This window comes from Otolemur garnettii, unplaced genomic scaffold (genome assembly GCF_000181295.1).
Source record: "Otolemur garnettii isolate 467f Iridium unplaced genomic scaffold, OtoGar3 scaffold00041, whole genome shotgun sequence".
Taxonomy (NCBI): domain Eukaryota; kingdom Metazoa; phylum Chordata; class Mammalia; order Primates; family Galagidae; genus Otolemur; species Otolemur garnettii.
In genome coordinates this window covers 13612688-13615067 of record NW_003852436.1, presented here as the reverse complement: position 1 = coordinate 13615067, position 2380 = coordinate 13612688, and the positions used below count along the sequence as shown (strand labels likewise).

The following is a 2380-nucleotide window of genomic DNA, read 5'->3' as shown; positions in this document are numbered from 1 at the left end:
AAGGGGCGGAGCGCGTTCCCTCCCGGGCCCGGCTCGGGACCTCTCGCCGTGGTTCCCGCGTGCCCCCCGCTTCCGCAGCCCGCGCCCCACTCGCTCACTGTTGGGGCGCAGCGGCCAGCCCCGCCCGTGCGTTGTTTAAAGCAATCCTAGAGCGCGCGCGCGGCAGGATCTGGGGAGGGGGCGCGGCCAGAATTGCCCTCCAGGGAGCGCGTGAGGGGCATTCTCAACCGAAAACCAGACCACGAAAGTAGTGACCAGCCCTCCTCAGATTACCCTGCCTTGGCTCCTCCCTTACTCCCCCCACCTCATATTTGCATAAAAAAGGCCGAGAAAACTCTGGCTGTGCCCCAGCTGCTGCTCACTCTGCTCCCCCGGGTCGGAGCCCCCTGGAGCTGCGCGCGGGCTAGTAACGCCTCGCCCGCGCGGTCTTCCCGGTGTTCGGCTTCTTGGTGCTCCAGCCGCCGGCTTCCCAGGTCCCCGAGCCGCGCCGAGCAAAGCGAGCGGGCCCGGGACGAGCTACGGCTGCGGCCGCCTCGCGCTTCCCTGGCTCCGCTCTCTCCGCCCCCCGGGGGTCGCGCGCCCACGATGCTGCAGGGCCCCGGCTCACTGCTGCTGTTCGTCCTCGCCTCGCACTGCTGCCTGGGCTCAGCGCGCGGGCTCTTCCTCTTCGGTCAGCCCGACTTCTCCTACAAGCGCAGCAACTGCAAGCCCATCCCGGCCAACCTGCAGCTGTGTCACGGCATCGAGTACCAGAACATGCGGCTACCCAACCTGCTGGGCCACGAGACCATGAAGGAGGTGCTGGAGCAGGCGGGCGCCTGGATCCCGCTGGTCATGAAGCAGTGCCACCCGGACACCAAGAAGTTCCTGTGCTCGCTCTTCGCCCCGGTCTGCCTTGACGACCTGGACGAGACCATCCAGCCGTGCCACTCGCTCTGCGTGCAGGTGAAGGACCGCTGCGCCCCGGTCATGTCCGCCTTCGGCTTCCCCTGGCCCGACATGCTCGAGTGCGACCGCTTCCCCCAGGACAACGACCTCTGCATCCCGCTCGCTAGCAGCGACCACCTCCTACCGGCCACCGAGGAAGGTAAGCCTTCCCGCTCACTCCCCCCCACTCCCAGCTGGGCTGAGCCGCTGTCGCGGGATCCCTCTCCTGTGCCCGGTGTCCCGGTCCGTCCTTGCTCTCCCTGCCCTGGTCTGTCATCGCGACAAGCCTGTTGTCAAATTTGAGATCCCCCACCCTTGCCCCAAGCCTCTCATTCTTTTCCTGTGTTGTACGAGGTATACTTAAGGGACGGTTACTAAACAAAATTAAAGAAAACGAGGAACTGAAAGGCCCCTTTAAAAAAAAAAAAAAAACAGATGTACAATTAGTGTTAAAGATGCAGTGCTGGGGCCAGGCTGAGTGGCCTCGTGTGGCGAGCATCCCGGCCAGACGCTCCTCGCCCAGCCTCTTTGGGCACCTTCTCACCGCTGGGCAGGATTCGAGTGGCAGGAACGCTTCCTGGGCAGGCAGGATAAACAGGGTGCTCGAGCAGATGATCTGTTGAGGTATTTTTTGTCCTTTGCCAATTTAGGTTTTGAAACTAAAACCCGGACCGGCGCAGAGCGTGCAGGAAAATTGAGCATTGGCTGTCGCCACTCAGGTGTTGAGGAAAAGGGCATCAAGGGAGTCTCCGAGGATCCTCGTTATATCACTGTCAGCTTTTATCTTGGGAGTGGTTTTAATTAACGGGAGAAAATCATGCAAAAGGCAGATTCTCAAGTTTTTAGAAAACAGAGGGGGAGTTCCTGTGCAAAAACCATCAAAGCAATGAAAACCGCATGGGCCCTTGATATTCTTCCTGAGAGGAAAACATACACAATGTGTCTAAGCTGATTTGGGTCCCCTGGGGTGGGAAGGGGGCTTCCTAATCCTTTTCAGGGCTTCAGCAGCATTGCTCTTTCAATCTCTAATTGTTTTCCTGCAGACATCATTAGTTAAAGAAAATGCAAAGTTCTTTAGCAATCTTTCCTGGCAGGCACCATGAGTTTGCAATCATCTTATTGGTTAGGTTTCTAATTTATTGCAAATGTTTGGCATTTTTCAAACATTTGTCTAACATATACCACAGACCAACCAATACAGGTTTGTAGTATTTTATATACATTCTGAGAGCTCCTAATTGTAAATGTTTGATTCTGTTTGCGTGAGAGGGGCTAAGGGCAGTTTTGTGGGTGTTCCTTTTGTTTTTATTTCACTATCAGCAGCATTCTACACTGTATGGTCCTCCAAAAAGTCACTTTTCTCCTTCAAAATAAGTTTATGTCCTTTGAAATTTGTCTAGTTATTTTACTCATTTGGTAAATAACTCCTATGATGAGTCACGTTACTTTTTCT

The 2380-nt window shown here is 55.8% G+C and overlaps 1 protein-coding gene across 1 annotated transcript in view; it reads left to right on the top strand.

Moving 5' to 3' along the window:
- The first annotated feature begins 362 nt into the window (after positions 1-362).
- Positions 363-2380, top strand: part of SFRP2 (secreted frizzled related protein 2) — a 7798-nt gene continuing 5780 nt past the window's right edge. Inside the window, exon 1 of the mRNA XM_003790227.3 lies at positions 363-1087. Coding sequence (XP_003790275.1) covers positions 586-1087 — 502 coding nt within the window. The 5' untranslated portion in view covers positions 363-585. The remainder of the gene's footprint in view (positions 1088-2380) is intronic.